The 15,737-nt window shown below is 44.3% G+C and overlaps 1 protein-coding gene across 7 annotated transcripts in view; it reads left to right on the top strand.

Annotated features, from left to right (window-relative positions):
• The first annotated feature begins 486 nt into the window (after positions 1–486).
• The window catches only part of MORC2 (MORC family CW-type zinc finger 2), a 46,996-nt gene continuing 31,745 nt past the window's right edge, over positions 487–15,737 (top strand). For 4 of the 7 annotated variants that reach the window (XR_007949765.1, XR_007949764.1, XM_051973144.1 and 1 more), the window contains exons 1-2: positions 488–1,663; positions 12,874–12,927. Coding sequence is in view for 5 of the 7 variants with exons in the window: in XM_051973144.1 (XP_051829104.1) it covers positions 1,596–1,663; positions 12,874–12,927 (122 nt within the window). In the remaining 2 variants the exon portion in view is untranslated. Of the gene's footprint in view, positions 1,664–12,873; positions 12,928–15,737 lie in introns of all 7 variants that reach the window. The other 3 variants (XM_051973148.1, XM_051973146.1, XM_051973145.1) reach the window with 2 other exon arrangements.

Genomic DNA, 15,737 nt, shown 5'->3' with positions numbered 1-15,737 from the left:
CACGTGACACTTCCAGGCCTGCGCTCATCTCTCCCTATCTGTTCTTCGCCGTCATTGGTCCCAGTACTTTAATCATCCGGGCCCTAAGCTCTTAGAAGGAAGTGGTGCGCTGGGATTGGTCGGGAGGGACGGAGGGCGGGACTTTTGCCCTGTGATTGACGGGCGGGGCGGGGTTCCTCGATTGTCTGCAGATGTGAGGGTATGGGTAGCGGGGGCACCGCCCTCGAATGGCACGTGGGCGGGGCTGAGTAGCTGTGATGGACGCCGCGGCCCGGGCCTGTGATTGGCCGACAGAACCGAGCCGGGGCGCTGGGATTGGGCGGCGGCCGGCTAAGGGGGTGGAGGACGAGACGGGTGGGGCGGCTGAAGCTGGAGCGGAGCAGTGTGCTCGAGACCGCGGACGGGGAGCAGACAAAGCAGCAGTTGCGGCAGCGGCGGCGGCGGCGGCGGCGGCGGCAGCAGCGGCGGCAGCGGCAGCGGCGGCACATGGTCTGCGGCGGGGCGCGCGCCGTGGCCGTTACTGCAACGTTCGCAGGGGCTGCCGACGGTTGGGCGTGCGCTCCGCACCGGGCGACTCCGCCGACCTCGGGGCGCCCGTGACTCGCTCCCTCCCCCCAAGAGGAGGCCGCGGCTGCGGAGGAGACTCAGAGCCTGCGCCTTCGAGGGGGAGGAGGCGGAGCCCCCGCTGCGGTGCCGCGTGCAGCCACCTCGGGAGGCGGGAACTGGAGCATTGGTGGCTCGAGCTGAACGCCCCGCCCCCCCTCCGTTGTCCGGATCCTCTCCCAAATTTAGGGGGAGTTCACTCCCCACTAGGGTAACCCTGATTGCCGAGCCTCGAAGGAAGCATCGGAAGTTCTGGGGCCCTTCCCTGCACCAAGACCGGCAGCGAACCCTCCTTTTGACTCCCATCCAAAGATTCTTAGTATTCCCCCCGGCCTCCGAGACTCAGGGACTCCAATCCCCATCCGGGATTCTTAGGAAGTGACACGTGCTGGGCTCACTGGGAAACTCCAAGACTCCGTGGGAGAGTTTGCCTGTTCCTCTCCCTCCAGGATCGGGGGCTGCACGAGGCACCCCCTCCCAAGATTGTTAGGGAGTGAGGTCACCGCCTGGAATACCCGCTCGTGACCAGGACTGGGAGGGAAGAACGATTGTCTAAACAATTCCTGCAGAGCTAGGAGACTGCCTGCTGAACTCCATCCGGACTAGCCCGGCCAAGGACAAAAAAAAAGAAAGCCCATCCTATTCTAGAATCTTCTTTGAGCTTCCCCCCTCCCCATGGAATAGTGGCAGGACTTGCTGGCCAAGGAACCTCAAACCCGAATTTTCCTGAAGAGAGCTTGAAAAGGTGGTTCAGAGCACTTCACTCACCATCCTGAGAAGCTGGCCCTCTTCCAGTCCAGATTGATTCTCTGAAGGACTCTTAATGTCTTTCTGAAATTAACTCTTAAGAAGAATTGTGGCACCTTAACTGTATATTTTTTGGGGGAAGGAGTGGTTAGAACACAGGATAAGTGATTAAAAGCATAATTATAACTCCTCTGAGTGGGCTGTAGAGAGCCCCACATGTTCAGGTTTTGACAAGACTACCAGTTATGGCATTTACTAATTACAGCAGTCTGAATCGAGCCCAGCTGACATTTGAATATCTACATACAAATTCGTAAGTATCATGGGGGTGCTTCCTAAAGTCACCCATAGCAACGTTCCTATTTATGCTGGAGCCATAGTTTCGTTTGACCTTTAAGGTTTCACAGGTGCAGGAGGTGGAATCAAGCCATGGGGAGTCGGCAGAAGAAAAGGGATCAGTGAAGTATGGGGTAGTTGATGCAGAAGAAGCCTCAACTTCACTTATTGGCTCAAGCTGTTCTACAGTGTTGATCTAACAAGGAGAAGCTTTGATTGAAGGCATTTTTATATGGAGCTGTTTCGTGGAAGAGTTTAACCAAAACTCACCAAGGGCTGGCTGATCTGTGGATCCCCACAAGGGAGGATTTCCTAGCATCAACTGTTGTTTCCTTTAGTGGGAGCAGCCCTTACCCGTCCCCTCCCCCTGGAAAAGAAATGATTATTGGAATGAGTGTATTAAAGAAAGGAAACCATTTTGGAGAAGAACTTTCAATGATAATTCATGAGAAGAATAGTCTTACTTGTAGTAGTAAACAGAATAGGCCTTCCCTGCCCTGGGAGTTTGCACATTTATTGAATAAGCATCATAATCTTGTCAGGCAATAATAGCATCCATTTGAATCACATATTTAATTAATCTTAAGAAAGCCTGCTGATTGCAGTCCAGAAATCTGAGTGGGACACAAAGTGATTTGCTATGGTCTTCACTTGTGTACCTAGACAGAACACCATCACTCTTGTAGAGTTGAGGCCTGTGGTAGTATGTTGTTTTTGTATTTCAGTTGATGTTTTTCTGTCTGAGCTAATCAGAATGAGGGAATTTTTGCTCCTACTGGTTCTCTGTTATTTAGAGGAAAGCCTCCCACTGACACTCTCCTAGGAGGAAGGTAAGTATTCTAAGGTTCTGTTAGGGAGTTGAAGAGCAGTTTCAAAGTCACTCCATAATATTTGGTGAGTTGCCCTTCATCTGGATCAAAGTAGAAGTTTCTAGTTTAGAATTTATTGACACATTGCCAAAGGTACTCACTGTTGTCAGAAAAGGACAAGATGTCTTAGTTTCTTAAAGTTCCCTGGAAGAGTTTTAGAGAAAAAGTGAATTGACCTATTTTTCCTCTAGGGAGGTAGTAGGATATTTAGGAAGCAGTGATCTCTGCTGCTATAGTGATAAGATCAAGGTTATTTACTTGTCTTGGTCCTGGAAAAAAATGATGTAAAAATACTGTCTATGCCCTAGAAGGCCCTAAGTATCAAAAAGTAAAGGAATTAGATCTGATGAAGCTCTGGGAACAAGGCGGGGGAAGGAAGAGAAAGAAAATGCAACAAATTAGTCTGTTTTGCTGCTTGTAAAACACTTCTTTGGGTTTTTCCTTTTATCTAAAAGTTTAGTGGAAAAAAGACAAAAAAAAACTTAAAGGAGGTTTGGAAATTTCCTCTGGATTTCAGTTGACACCAGCTTGCAGCTACCCTCCTTTAGCAGGTACATCTTAGGACTGAAAATGTTTTGGAAGCTGTAATGATTGCTGTTTGGATTACACTACTACTCTCAAGTTTGAAGGAGGTTAGAGACCCTCAGAATAGGAAGGTGTCTTATAGGTCAGTTAGTCTAAACATTTGCCTTTCTGTCTCAGTTTCTCTCCAGTTCATCTGATTGAATTAAGTGAATTTCTCAACCCTGGTCACATGGCCTCAGGATTTCCTGACATTTAGACTACTGCTCCATTCCCAAAGCATGATGGGAAGGTTTGAGTGGACACCATTTATTGCATCAGCCATAAGGTTTTTTTGTTTTTTTTGAGCACCATGTAGATACCAAGTTTATGAACCACAACCAGAAGAGAAGATAGACCTTTTTAAAGATAACTTTGTTCAGTATAGGAAATAAAAAACAAATTTCTTGACCTCAGAATCAGAATTAGGGTTGAAATTCTCCCTTGGCCCTTAGAAATCCACACATTTATATTTTCATGTAAGGATTGAGACCAATATTGATCATGGTGTTAGAATTCTGTTTCTAATCCGATTTCAGAAGGAAGAAAACAAGTATAGAGAACTTAGTCTGTGCCACGCAAATGTTCACACATGATAAACCTTTTAAGGCAATGAAATGGAGATTACTGCATTATCTGTTATCTAAGGCGTTCTTTAGGGAGAAAAGAAACCTTTTCTCATTATCAGCTGTTGTTGATCATTGCCATTTTTAAATCAAACTAAATTAGGCCTAGGTCCTGTCTTTTAACTTGGAATCTGACATTGCATCTGAATGATTCTGAACCTTATATGATATAGCCTCTTGTATACCTGTTTTTAAAAAGTTGCTTTTTTAAAAACGGGATGTCAATGAATCAATAAGTCAGCACTTACTAAGCCCTATGTGCCAGGTACTATACAAAGTGCTGGGAGACAAGTTCAAGACAAACAGTTCCTGCCCTCAAGGATCTTACAATATAATGGGAGAAAACAGCACATAGAAAGAAGCTAAAAAAAGGAGGGTGGGGAAAGGGGTACCCACATGGAGAAGTCTGAAAAATCCCAATTTCCAAAAAAATCAGGTGGAAAATGAACTCTCTCATTAAGTGGAAGTTTTGGAGTTTATGGTCCACCCTCCAGAGGCATTTTATTGTTTGTGGTAGTTTATTTCCCTATATTTCTTACTCTTTGTGATCCCATTTGGGGTTTTTTGGGTAAAAAAAAACCACTTGGAGTGGTTTGCTAGTTGCCATTTCCTTCTCCACAGATGAGGAAACTGGGGAGAACAGGTGCAGGTGCCTAAGGTGACAACACCTAGGAAATAGTATTGCAACGTGATTATTAAGGTTGATTGGATTTTGCCCAGTGATAAGATTTGCTCAATGATGAGCCTCCAAGAACGTGTCAGAGAAGTCTTTTTTTGGCTTGTTTAATGTGTTGAATCACATTAAATCCTGTTATTGTTGATGGCACCTACTTTGTGCCTATCCCTGATGATATCAGAAGAAACTTCTAGCGGGGCTTTAAATTGTTTTCTCTGGTTCATTGTGACCATATTCTTATTTTTGATACTCAGTTATTAGGGTAGAGCTAACTATAGGCCAGGGATTTATTTATTTGCACTTAATAGTATTTTGGGTTTTTTACAGTTATATGTAAAAATAGCTTTCAACATTTTTATAAAATTTTGAATTCCAGATTTTTCTCCCTCCCCCACTCCAAGACAGCAAGCAATTCAATATAGGCTACATATGCATGTTAAACATTTCCATATTAGTCATATTGTGAAAGAAGAATCAGAGCAAAAGAGGGAACCCATGAAAAAGAAAAAAAAATCAGAAGAATGAAAATAAGTAAGGTTTGCTCTACATTCAGACTCTATATACCTTGCTCTGGATGTGGATGTCATTTTCCATCCCAAGTTTATTATAATTATTTTGAATCATTACATTGCTGAGAAGAGCTAAGTTGATCAAAGTTGATCATCATGTGGTGTTACTGGTACTGGGTCCAATGTTCTAGGCCAGAGGATTTTTTTTTTTTTTTAATCGTGAACTTGGTGTTTCTGTGCATTGTGCCTTCGGTATGGTTCATGCTAATGGGATGCATTAGAAACTGGATATCAGCTCTGTGGCTATGATGTGGTTAGTGGCAGAAGTTGGTATGTGTGGCTTTGCGTATGAAATCTGGTACATGTAAAAGAACTGACAAGAAATAGCTTGATGAAGGTGTAGTAAGACACTCCCCCATCCCCCAGGGTCACGGTGGTGTGTCTTAGTCATTTAATTGTCTGAATGTTTTGAATACTGTGGATGGCTTGGGAATTGGACTTGGGGACTTGGGGACAGGAGTCTTTGGTTCTCTTTCTAGCCCTAGAGACTAACCTGTGGTCACATGATATTTCCATTGGTTGTAACCATCTGTGACTGGAAATGGACCTACCAACCAAATAGGACCACTAGGCTCAATTAAAGAACTTCGAGCCTTTTAAAATGTCAGTTAATAGCGCAGATACTGTAGTTTATTCTGGATATAAAATATTTCTCAAATTTTTCTTAGAAATTTGGACAATTGCTTCCCTATGAGTGATTTTTCCTTTTTGAAAAAAATAGAAACCAAGAAAGTACATTGAACTGAGCTTAAAACTAATAATTTGTGGGTCCTAGTTCAAGCTGAGCATAACTAGATAAACCATCTCCATATTTAATTACATTCTTTTGTACTTATTTCATCCTGCACTGAAAAGTGAGTTTAAATCCAAATTCTAAGCTATAAAAATTTTTTTGTGCCAGAGTTTGTTGAAAATTGATTTTTAAGTGGTTGATCTCGTGGACCCACAGGCAGAGAACCAAGAAGAAAATGTCAGTTTTCATTTGATAATCAATTTTTTAAAATTCTAAACTGAAGTGCATCTTTTGCTTGCCCCAGTCATATAGTCTTATTTTATGATTTGGATGAGCTTTCTTGGTTTGAAAGTATATATTACTAGAGCATAATTAGAGAGCTCTTCCTATGTTTAGTAATATTATTCATGGGATAAAAGGACCATATTATTTCAGGCCACATTATTTTATAGTTGAAGAAACTGGCCTGTGGTCAGTCAGAACCAGCCCTCCCAGGTACGGGCTCTGCCTAACCAGCTTTTCATTTCTTGTATAAAGTTGCTCTCTTGGGATGATTGGTAAAAGGAGGCTGGTGAAATGGCTGAATGGGCTATCAGGCTGCACCTGGCCCTTGTTCAGGAGGCTTGGCTCTCCTAGGCAGGTCAGCGGAGGTCACTGAGCAAAGGGCTGGAAACCGTGGACCTTCCCAACTTTCTCCAGATCTCTGCTTTCAGAAAGCTTGATGGTGAGCTTATTCTCCCAAGGGCTTTTTGGAAGGTGTGCCTTTGTTAGCTGAGAACTGTTAGTCTGTGACCCTCATGGCTACATCTCCATGTTCAAACCTTCATGTGCTGAACTCTCCCGTGTCCTGGGAAACCTTTGGGAGCTTGTCTTGTGCCTGGAGAGATCGTTTCTTCTGAAATTAGTTCATTCTAATTCAAACTCCAAGTGTCTCCACTGGTGTTAATGAACAAAACCTGAAGTAATTCCAGAAGAAGCTGCCCTGGCCCTTGGGGGTGCCTGAGCATCTGGGTGCAGTGCTGTGCCTGCAGAGCCCGGGACAGGAGTGTGCTTTGGGTGCTCCTGAAAGCTTTCTAGGGGAGCTTCAAGATGAGCCTTTTTTTACTCAAGGAACCACTTGTTAGTGTTTCAAAGGATACTGTGCCAAGCTTTTCTTTCTCTTCTTGAAGACTGAGGAAAGTTCTCTGTGCCTGGCAGAATTACTTAACCAGAGCCCAGTCTACCATCCAGATTTGAGGGCCTCCCTCCTGAACCTCTACTCTATTTTTTACCTGTAGGCGTCTAATATGAGTTCTCTCCTTGATAGAATGTAGATTCCTTCAGGACAGGGATTATTCCATTTTTGTGTCTCATTGTTTATGACCCCAGCACATAGTTGGTGCTTAATAAATGATTGCTGATTGATCAGCTCTCCCGGTGCTAAATTCTTAGGGTCTTTACAAATTATTCTAAATTTTTCCAAATTCAGGTGGAAAGGCTGCTTATCTTTTGTGGGAGCAGCTCAATAATTATGAGCATTAAATTCATTAATTTAGTACATTACCTCATAGGAAATGTTATGACTGATTCATTAAATTTTTTTTTCTTTTAACCATCTCCAGCTACTATGTTTTTTGGTGCTCGTTGTTTTTATAGGATGGAAGTTGAGGTATGACGAGGGTGAGATACTGGATTTAGATTCAGAAGTATTGGGTGTGAATCCTCGTTTTGTTACTGTCTAAGAATTTAAAGACAGCTAGGTGGTGCTACAGTAGATAAAATGCTGGGCCTGGAATCAGGGAGACCTGAGTTCAGATCTTACCTGAGACCTTTACTAACTAGTTGTGTGACCCTGGGTAGTTACTTCTCCCTGTTTGCCTCTGTTTCTTCATTTGCAAAAATGAGCTAGAGAATTCAACATGTAAAGGACTGCTTGCCATCTGGGGGAGGGGGTGGAGGGAGGGAGGGGAAAAATCGGAACAGAAGTGAATGCAAGGGATAATGTTGTAAAAAATTACCCTGGCATGGGTTCTATCAATAAAAAGTTATTTAAAAAAAAAAATGAGCTAGAGAAGGAAATGACGAAGCACTCCAGTATCTTTGCCAAGAAAACCCAAAATGGGGTCACGGAGAGCCGGACATGGACTGAACAACAATATTTGACCTTAAGCGAATCTCTTCCCCCTTTGGACCTCAGTTTCCTCTTTGAATGATGATCTCTTAGAGCTCTTTAATTCTAAGTCCTGATTCTTAGGAAGCGATTTCCTCCTGATCCACAGAGTTCCTACAGTTTATTTAGCATTCAGGTCTTTAGCATCTCATTGAAAGTCTCCATTTTGGATTTGACTGGACAGATAGTTTGACCTTTGTAACCAAAGGTGGTCAAGAAATTTCATCCTTTCTCTGTAATTTTCCTTTCTATTGATTTCATGAAGGCCTAAGTTAAAAGTTGAATTTCTGTTCTGGTCTCCATTTGGGAGACTTTTGTCCTTACTACATCTTGGGATTTTCTTCCCTCTCATTTTCAGATGCATTTTCATCTATGATTCAACTGGCTGAGGTCAAGCTTGGTTGAATTGTGTTATTTCTTAGTTTTCCATGGCCATTTCTTCCTTTCTCCCCATAATTACCATTTATACATGGTAAGTGCTTTTTTTTTTTTTTTATAATAGCTCTGTGATACAGGTATAAGAATTAGTACTTTTTTTATAGTGGTGAGAACAGAGGCTTAAGTTAAACGACTTTACTAAGCTCACCGGGCCCTCAGATTAAATGTCAGCACTGGGACTCTGCATGTTCCTTTCATGGCCTTAATTTTCTTGTGCATTTCTAGCAGCATTTTTTTTTTTTTTTGATTTGAGGGCATTGGACTTCCTTGAAATCTTTCCACTCTTCAGTTTTCTTAGAAGTCAAGGAGGAAGAACCCCATTAATCTTTGTAGAAGTAGCTTGAGGAGGTCAGCGTGAGAGAAAGGCTTGGGAAGTTCCTACCAATGCTTCAGAAGTCGGTAAGAGAGCAGTCTGAGAGGAACAAAGCCCAGCAGGAGAGTTAGGGCCAAAGGTTAAGTGGTAACACAAAGGTGATTTTTGACTGTCTCAGATCTTGATCTTATTCTAAGTTACTCTAACTTTCTGTGTCTCTCTCTGGGTTTTCATAATGGGATCCTCTACAGTGCTTTAAAAAAAATTCAGTGACAATCATAAGATTCCAGAGATGAACGTTATTATAGTGGTACAGAGAGGCAATGGTCTTGCTCTCCACTTAGCTGGGATAAGCCCCTTCTCTCTGAGCTTCAATTTCCTTATCTGGAAAACTGATCATGGACTCCCAGGCAGGTGATTGTGAGGAAAGCTGCACAAGCTACTTAAGGCAACTGATAAAGAAAGGCCCCTAGTGCAGGGAACAGATGGAGCCAGAAGAATTTGTTTTCTCCTCTTTCTGTTATATGATCCTCCTTTTTCTTGGTGTGTTGTCTTTGGATTAAGAGAGCTCTTGCTTAAAACCCTGCACCTTGGTGGCCCTGCTAGAACTGGGGTTCTCTGGTGTACTTTTTACAAATTGGAAGAGTTGGGAGACAGTTTTATCAGATGTTAGCTTTTTCCCTTTCTTTTTTTTTCTTTTTTGCTGAGGCAATTGGGGTTAGGTGACTTGCTCAAGGTCACACAGCTAGGCAGTGCTCAGTGAGGCCAGATTTGAATTCGGGTCCTCCTGACTTCAGGCCTGATGCTCTATCTACCATTGCCACCATTTGACTGCCCCTCTTTCTTTTTCTTAAAGAAAATAGGTCTATTCCTTTTTGTCTAATAATCCACTTTCATTTGCAAATATATCCCTGTCTTCCTAGAGAGTGTGCCTTGTAACAAAAACCAAAACATAACAAAAAATGACATGGAAAGTTTGAACTGGACCCGGTGCCGGCGGTGTTCCGATCGCCTCTGTCCTTTTGAGGAAGGAAGGGAGGGATGCTTCCACAGCTCTTCTCTGCCATTCGAAGTGCACTGGTTTTGTTTCCATTCACAGTCTTGTGTAGCATTTCCTTCTGCTTTTCTGCATCTCTTCATGCAAGCCTTCTCGTGCTCCTCTCAGTTTTACAGCACAGGGATATCCCCTCGCAGCCTCAGTCTGCCTGTTTTGCAGCCTCAGAAACCTCCTTCTTTTTCAGTTCTTTGCTCCCATAGAAAGTGCCATTTAGGGGTCTGTGGGTAGGTTTGAGTAGGTTGCCTTTTAAAAGCTTTGACTTTGCAAACTGAAACTGTATTTTTCACCTGCAGCTGGTCAGGGATGCCGAGGTACTTAACCTGTTTATACTGCCCTGGGGAGTCCTTGCTCAAGGCCTCAGGGGCCTTGGCTTTCTGCAAAGAGAACTTGTTGTTCTGGAAGGCTGAACTGCCCAAGGTGGATGAGCTACAAGTCAATTACACTTAATTATTGGGCTCATTAAAAATTAGTAGCAGAGTTTCATCATCAGCTTTTCTTCTTGGGCGGGGGAGCCTCAGATTCCCCCAGAGGTGACTCTCATTTCCTTGGAATCAGTGCCCCAAGGGAAGACCGCCTTCTAGTGCCATCAGGCTGGTACTGCCCTGTGACAGGCACAGGTCACTTAGTCCTTTGTTTCCATCTTTAAAATTTTGGGGTGGGTAAATTCAGGTTCTGAATGCTGTGGTCTAGGCCTGGTGTCATGGAACACATCCGGCTGAAGCCCACAGGCCTCTCCTGGGGATCTTGTGTGTTGTAGAATCAAGGGAAATGTACAATTTCAGTTAGACACAAGTATGAGCAAAGATGTGACTTTTCCATCTAGGTTCTCCTAGACCCCGAAACCTTTGCATGAATCCTTTGGGGTTCTGTGGGGCCCCCAGGTAGGAACCTGATCAAGATGAAGCTTTGAAGACTAGTGGTCGCTGTTATGGATTTCTTTGCCAAAGGGTAGATTAATGTGAAGAAATCCTTTGTCGTTTTAGAATTGATAGAATAGAAACCTGGAGGAGCTCCCTAGGGAACCGGCAGTGGGTGGCTGTCAGGGTCCCTGGTTATGGGCCGATGCATTGTGGTGGGGCAGAGCAGTGGAAAGCCCGGGCTCTCCTCCCCTTGTAATGTTTTGCTTGGCCTCCAGTACTGTTGTCACTTGACACAGTGTAGATGACCTTCGGTTCAGAGGACCTGGATTTGAATCCAGGTTTTGCTAGTTACCATTTAGTGGCTTCCCCGGTCAGTTCCCCTCAGCTCCCCAGACTGTGACGGGGTGGAGCTGTGCTCAGTGACCTTCCAGTCCCAAGCAGTTGGAATTGGTCTCCCCTTTATTTTCCTCAGCAAGGAGAACTGTTGACTCGAGTTTCTTGTTGACCTGCAGAAATTGAGGAGTGAGTCGGGAAAAGGAGAGGAAATACAGGAATATATTGGGTGACATCAGATAAAGGGGAGTCAAGGAAAGAAGGGTCTGCTACTTGGGGCCAGTGGCCCAGGGCCAACAGTAGTAGAAGGTGGCAAGAATCAGCTCTTTTGCTTCTGTATTCTGGGGAGTCGTCTTTGGGATCAAAGGAAAAGGCTGTTCCTCCTACCCTGCCTCCAGAAAAATGACCAACAGGGAATTGACAGCCAGAGAATTGGGGGTGTAGGTGGGATAGCAGCCCCAATTGGTTCTTGAGGAGTTCGCATTGCTAGGCCTTGAAAGGCCTCCTGCAATTGGCTCAGGTACCACAGCCTTAGAGAACAGGCCTTTTCTAGATTTTCCCTCCCCTTTCCCCAAGAGGAAGAGCCAACAGACTAGAAGCCAGGGAGCTTGACTCTGATTTCTGGCAGCTTTGTAGAATTTATTGTTGTTCATCATCAGCAAGAAAAGGGAGCAGCGATCCCAAAGAGGGGCAGCCTGCAATTTTGTCAAAAATGTGGGGTTTTGGCAGGTCAGCTGGTGTATCAGGAAATTGGCTAAATTGATCAAAATACTTGACAATCTTGTTATCCTCGTGGACAGGAAGTGGGTTGAAAGACAGTATGATCAGGTTGACAGGAAGTGGGTTGAAAGACAGTACAGTGGGTTGAAAGACAGTACGATCAGATGGAGTTGAAGCTGGTTTAATTAAGGGAGGTTCAATAGGTGGTTTGCTGTCAGCTAGGCTTTTGGGATTCGTGTTGACCCAGTGCCGCCTTGCTTTTTTGTAAGCGAGTTTGCTGAGGGCCATGCTACGGGCTTCTCCACTCTCTCAGAGCCAGCAGGGACAGCTCTTGGAAGGCTGGAACCCCAAGCCAAATTCAATTAGATCAGATTTTAGAGTGCTGAATTTGGGTCCAAGAAATCGCCTTCAAAAGGATAAGATGCAGGAAGGTGCTAGATGTTTTATTTGGAAAGACAGGAGTGACCAGTGTGTGTGAGCCAGCATACTGACATGAGATGTCAGTCAAGGATGCTAATGAGACCTGAAGGAGCATGAGGGAAGTCATGGCTCTGCCATACTCTAGCCTGATTGAACTGCCACGGCGATTTGGAAGAGGCAAAACTTGGGCTGGATGTCAGGAAGCAGCTTTTTGTAGCAGAGCTCGCTCAGAGTGGAGCTGGGAAATTTTCTTACTCAGGAAGGAGTGACTTTGTAGTCACTGGAGGTCTTCGAGTGGAAGGACTGCATCGGGTGTATTGTTGAGCTTGATGAGCTTGGGTGGGAATTCTATGAGGTCCCCTCCCTCCTTTCCTTCCCCCCGTCCCCCAAGATCTGTAATTCTCTGCTGAGACTGCCTGGAGCAGCTTGTGCAGACGGGAAACTGAGCTAGAGAAGGAAGGGACCTTGGGGATCCCTTCTTCCAAACCTTTCGTTTTATGGACCAGGAATTGAATCGAAAGAAAGAAAGGCTTGGCTGCCTTCATGCAGACTAGTAGTAAGTGTCATGGCCGACATTCTCTCCACATCTGGAGCTCTTTCCATCCCAAAATGGAGTAGAGGTAAGGCAGCAATGGAAGTAAAAGTACGAGCCCCTTATGTTCATGGGGCTGAGGTTCCATGATGCTGAGAAGCACCAGTCAGCTCAGCTGGTGGGAATTGAGTAAATTAGAAGAATAAGAACATGGGATGGGAAAGTTTCCATCCTAAACTGATAGCAGTAACTTAGATTTTTTTCTCATTTTTCTAATGATGCTCCTTTTGATGTCGCTGTGATCTCACTGACTCTGCCTTTGACCTTTCAGAACCACCCATGAGTTCCTGTTTGGAGCCCTTGCTGAACTCGTGGACAATGCCAGGTTTGTATCCTTCGGGCTTATCTGTCCTGCGTGGATGGGAGGCTTTTGTGTTGTGATGTGTCTTTGTTGTGTTTTTGTTAACTCACCGATCTTTGCCCTCCAAAGCAAGATGAGTGGAGGTTCTATTTTTGGTGGTGCTATGAAGGATAGTTACTTGTTCACTTGATGGAACAAGACCATATACACACGTTGATCACAAGCCAAAACATTTGTCCTCTAGCACTGTTGACCCTAATGGAGACAGAGGAGCTTAGAGTTAGATGGGTAGGGTTAGAGTTGACGCGGAAATACTTGTAAACAACCCTTGTCCATGTTTGCTAATGGTTTTCCCTTTGTAGCTATATCAGATCATTTTCATCAGCTAAAATCTTCAAGGAGATGTGAGGGTTCTGGCTGATGAGGCTTTGACTAGAAATGAGTTTTCTTTTTAATTCTTGTTGAAAACTTAACGATATATGAGTCATTTTCTTGCCCTAGTAAGGAGAGTAGTTTAAATATGTGAATTTTTCTTTTAGGATCTTGCAGTGCCTCCCGTTTCGGTGTTCAGTTTGCATGGGCACATGTCACCTTTGGTGTGGAGGTCTCCCCTGACTGCTTTTCTAGGCCTTATGCTAACTAAGATCTCTCTTTCTACCTCCCATGATCCTGTTTGCTCATGCTGCCCTCTGGTTTGTCCAATGCCCCCCTACATTTATTTGGAGGATTTGGCAGTTCTTGTGGTGTCGGTGGATTACCAGCTCCTTAGGAGTCAAATCAAATGCCTAGGGAATCATTCTGAGTTTTCTGGGCCTACTGTCTTCCAGTTTCCAGAAAACAAGAATCTGCCAAAGGAGTGTCTGCCGTCAGACTCTGGCCCCCGTCGTCACCTCCAGAAGTAGTATGTCTCCTCCTTCCTCTGTGCCCTAACCACTCTTCTTACTCCCCTTGTACTTCAGCGGTGGGTTGGTGAGCAGGTGGACATTTCCTGGGGAGACTGACAGTTCTCCTTCCTCCTTCTCTCCTTCCCTGTAAAACCTAAGAACCGTTTGGTGTCCTGCGTTTTTAGCCAGGATCCTAGCTTGAGGAATTACCATTGGTGCTGCTGCATGCTAAGCCTGGGCATTCCTTTGAAGGCATTTCCCCATCCTCTCTGTAGAAGAGGATCAGATGGACTTGGGCGTCTTGTGGTCTCTCTCCGTTCTCTTTCCTGGCTGCCAGCCCCAGCACAGAGACGATGCTGCTTTCTCTGCATTTACCTGCTCCTAATCATTCAGGCCCTCATCTTTCGTGCTTTTGAGCTCTCCCTCCTCCTGGCTATTTTCCTTCCCTTAGATGTCTGTCTCCATTGGTTCTCTGCCAGTCTGCCTGCCTAAATGCTCCGCTGTCTCCTTTCCTGGTTCTCTTCCACATTCTTCCCCCTGATGATGACTGTCCCATAATGCTCTGTGTCTCTGCTTTGTTGATCTCATCACCCACATATTGAGTTATCACCTCTCTTCAGAAGACTCTCCTCTCTGTAGATCCAGCCCTGCTGTTTCCCTGAGCTCCCACTCAGTCCCACTGCCTGTTAGACTTCTCCATCTGGATGTCCTTTATGTGGGAGTCAGTTGCAAAATGTAACATAACTAACAGAAAGCTGCTTTGTGCCAACCATCCTTCATCCTTTCTAGGGTTTTTAAGGGTGAAATTGGAAGGAAAGAAGTGAATATATGGAAAAGAAAAAAAAAACAGAACTTTCTAGGACAAACCTGCATAAGAGACAGTGCTGCCATCACTGAAGGTGAGGAAACTTGTGGACCTGGTTGTTGCAATAAGGCAATTAAAAAACCAACATCAATCAACCCATAGGCCTTCACTGCAGAATTCTCAAGGATAACCTCTGATTGTCCTGAAGATGGATCCAGGGCCTCCTCTGTGGTGTTTCTCAGGACAAACAACAACCTTCTTCCCAAGGGGAAAAAATGTCAATTAAACGAAACCAGTTGACCCGGCCAATGGCCACTGACAGCATTATATCTCTTCCCTCTGTTGAGAGAAGAGGAAGGTGGGTTTCATCATCTGTCCAAGCTCAGCCAGTCTCATGATCACAGGCGGTCTTATGAAGTTACAAGAAGGGAGCAGAAGGTTAACTCTATACCAGTTATACATTTCAGACACGAAGAGGTATTATGATTCCACTATGCTCCTTGTTTTTATCGCCCCCCCCCCAAAAAAAAAAAAAAAAAAGCAGAACAGAGGTTCTTAAAATTTGAGATGTGGCAAAGCCCATGGACATTTTCCGAGATCACGTATTAAAAGGTATAAGACACATAGAATTTAAAAAGGAAATAAATTACAGCAAAATAGACTTATTAAAAGATAGGAAAAAAGCTTCATAGCGCTCAGGTTAAGAACTCACACAGTGGAACAAAATATATACCATAAAGCTTTCCTCCATCAAGATATCTTCTACATATATGTCAATCATAGAAGATTTCCTGAAAGGTGTAGAAGAAATGACTGTATTGCTCCCATCAAATAAGTAACAAAAGCAGAAGTGTTGGCCACTGCCACGAAGGATGCTGAGGTTATGGCCCAAATGAAAGAGATTCCAGGTGGGCCCATTTACAGGTAAACATGTTGCTTGCATTAATTCAGTTTCAATCCAGTAAACATTTATTAAGCACCTCCTCTGTGCCAGGCACTGCTTAGCACCAATAAGGAAAAAAGAATACAGTTCCTGCCCCGGAGGAGCTTATGGGTCAATGGGAGGAGACCACACCCAAAAAGAAGCTGAAAAGCAGGATAGGAGGAGCCATTGAGGATACCCACATGGGTTGTGGAGTGGAAAC

This window comes from Antechinus flavipes, chromosome 1, assembly GCF_016432865.1.
Source record: "Antechinus flavipes isolate AdamAnt ecotype Samford, QLD, Australia chromosome 1, AdamAnt_v2, whole genome shotgun sequence".
NCBI classification, from domain to species: Eukaryota; Metazoa; Chordata; class Mammalia; order Dasyuromorphia; family Dasyuridae; genus Antechinus; species Antechinus flavipes.
This window is presented reverse-complemented; position numbering and strand designations above follow the sequence as displayed.